Genomic DNA, 2,443 nt, shown 5'->3' with positions numbered 1-2,443 from the left:
AAATGTTGGAAAAGGGTTTGTCCCCAAACCACATGACTCATACTGCCTTGATCAATGGACAATGCATGGAGCAGAAGATGATATTTGAAAGACAAGGTGACACATTTCAATGAAGCCAGGGAAATGGTATCTGTGCCTGGTACCACATCTAACCAGCAAGTCAAAGCAGGGTCAAATAATCTTGTTAGCACATCCCAAGGAAGGCAACATGGAGAAGGTTAACGGTTATCTCTGTCAAAGTCGTCAACGCAGATAATTCTTTTGGGTGTGCGCAGAACATGCCTGCAACTTCTCACCTTACAAAATGCTTGGTTAAGAAGAATCATTGCCTGTGCTTGGAAGGTCTTTAACTGCACAAGACCATGTCTGCAGAGAGGTTTGATCTTTTAAACGAAATTATCTCTGAAAAAAGTGGTGTAGAGGGTGCTTATTTTAGCCAGTTTTACTAGATGTAATTTTAGTTCTCCCTGCCTCCATTGATTCATCGCCTGAACGAATACCTCTAATCTATTTGTCTTTGTTTGCAGCCATGTTCTCCAACTACTACCTTGTTTCCTCAGCAGAGTCGCAGCGATAAGAGGATGGCCCTCCCGCAGAGGTAAGGGTTTTTTCAGAGTTTCGAAATGGGTATTCCTCTGTTTCTCCCGGCCTGAGTAGATGCACAGGCACTAACTTTTGCATGGTTCTTCCAGGTATTCGATTCTCTCTTGTCGGGTGGGGCTCCTTCACAGGTAAGAAGGGGCTTGTAGCATTCGGTTTTTCTTCCGGTTTAATATTGTTTAAGAATCTCAGATGGCTTTAACTTCTAACTTGCCATTGCAGTTTGTCGTTTTTCCAAAAGTGCCGTTTTTCCAAAAGTGCGGTTTTTCCAAAAGTGCGGATTCAGATGGGTGGGTTGTTAACCGGGAAATTCATCTTCTGTCCTCAGGTTGGTTCTGCCATGAAATCCTCCGGGAGTTTGCGAATTGAGGAGTTTTCCTTCGGTCTTAGTTGTTTTGGTAGCTTAGCTGTTCGGGTTGGTTGCCGGCTTTATACCGAAGCACGGCCAGCTCTTAAGTTCTTATACTGTAATTGTACCGCATTATTAAATTTTCGTTTTCGTAGACAGGGTCCATTGGCACTCTATTGGGATATTTCCTTTGTTTGTTATGTTAAGGGTTTTCCCATATATGATTAATGTAATTATAATTTCGAACGGTCTTGTAAATTTTGGTGTTATGCTTGGGATTACTGTTCTCATGAGAATATTTTTTTCTTATAATTTTTAAACTATTTTTGTTGCTATTATCTCAGAATTGATAGTAAAAGAATTACCTTAAGGGGTTTTGAAATCATTTTCCCTGTTGAGCCATGCCAGGTGCATGTCGAGCTATTCCAGTCGTATAACTTCCAACAGCCTCACTGAGTACTATGTAGAATTATGTATCCTGTACGTTATCATTGTCCATTTCTTGAACGTGTATGCAGTAAGCAATTTTATTATTATGTATAATACACTGATTATTTAATCTATTAATAGATGCTAATATACTGATTGGCGCAGGCTTTGGCTCCGCTTTCAATTGGTTTTGCTGTATTCATGGTACACTTGGCAACCATTCCCGTCACTGGAACGGGCATCAATCCTGCCAGAAGCTTTGGAGCAGCCGTGATTTATGGCCATAAGAAATCCTGGGACGACCATGTAAAAAGAGGATAATAGTCTCCTTTCTGTTGTTTTCTATTTATCAGTATTGCAGATTTTATGGAATTAAATTTTGATTCTTACATTGCAGTGGATCTTCTGGGTTGGTCCTCTTATTGGAGCTACGGTAGCTGCTGCATTTCACAAATACGTTATCAGAGCATCCCTGAAATGGCACAGCAAGGAACCCAACAATGTTTAATACAGAAATTGGACTTTGTTCATGCGGGATGCATTTGTGTTGTAAAAATTGTGTTTGCTTTTAGATGTTGTATGTTTTGAGGAGCCAATATTTCACGTACGCCCGATGTTAATCTTAGAATAGGCATCAATAGATGCTAAAATAAATTTGATACGATGGCAAAAAGTATTGTTGTCCTTATTTGGCAAGTTGATTCCAATCGTATTTTGTCCGCCAAACATTTCTAATTTCAGGATTGTGTTTTATAAACAGTGTTATTCTTGTCATTATTTGGCATTTTCATAGCTATCGTATTTTCTTTGCCCAGAAATGTCAGGATTATGTCTTATAAACAGTGCTATTCTTGTCATTATTTGGCATTTTCATGGCTATCATATTTTCTTTGCCCAAAAATTCCAAAGTGAAGGTTAACTCTATCAATTATTATTTTGCCAAATGAGATGTATTATGATAGAAGGCAACCCCTCTTATCCTCCGTGATGCTAGTAGAGTTAGTAATTGGAAAGTAGTAGAGTTAGTAATTGGAAAGTGAAGGTTACCTCTATCAATTATTATTT

At 38.8% G+C, this 2,443-nt stretch overlaps 1 protein-coding gene across 1 annotated transcript; it reads left to right on the top strand.

Annotated features, from left to right (window-relative positions):
• The first annotated feature begins 1,448 nt into the window (after positions 1 to 1,448).
• On the top strand, positions 1,449 to 2,022 carry LOC149206384 (aquaporin PIP2-5-like). Its single transcript, XM_089393697.1, has 2 exons — positions 1,449 to 1,684; positions 1,776 to 2,022. Exons 1-2 carry the CDS (start codon positions 1,580 to 1,582, stop codon positions 1,884 to 1,886), a joined length of 216 nt encoding a protein of 71 aa, XP_089249823.1. The 5' UTR covers positions 1,449 to 1,579; the 3' UTR covers positions 1,887 to 2,022.
• The last annotated feature ends 421 nt before the right edge of the window (positions 2,023 to 2,443 follow it).

This window comes from Pinus tabuliformis, chromosome 1_2, assembly GCF_031772625.1.
Source record: "Pinus tabuliformis cultivar Carrire ecotype Pingquan chromosome 1_2, CPIR1, whole genome shotgun sequence".
In the NCBI taxonomy this organism is placed as follows: Eukaryota; Viridiplantae; Streptophyta; class Pinopsida; order Pinales; family Pinaceae; genus Pinus; species Pinus tabuliformis.
The sequence above is the reverse complement of the archived record's forward strand: the minus strand, read 5'-3'. Positions and strand labels throughout refer to the sequence as shown.

What these genes read in the sequence shown, in the direction of transcription:
- LOC149206384 (XM_089393697.1), top strand. Translation starts at nt 1,580, where the DNA reads ATGGTACACTTGGCAACCATTCCCGTCACTGGAACGGGCATCAATCCT. An exon ending in AGAAATCCTGGGACGACCAT is followed by an intron (nt 1,685 to 1,775) that starts GTAAAAAGAGGA and finishes CTTACATTGCAG; the next exon opens with TGGATCTTCTGGGTTGGTCC.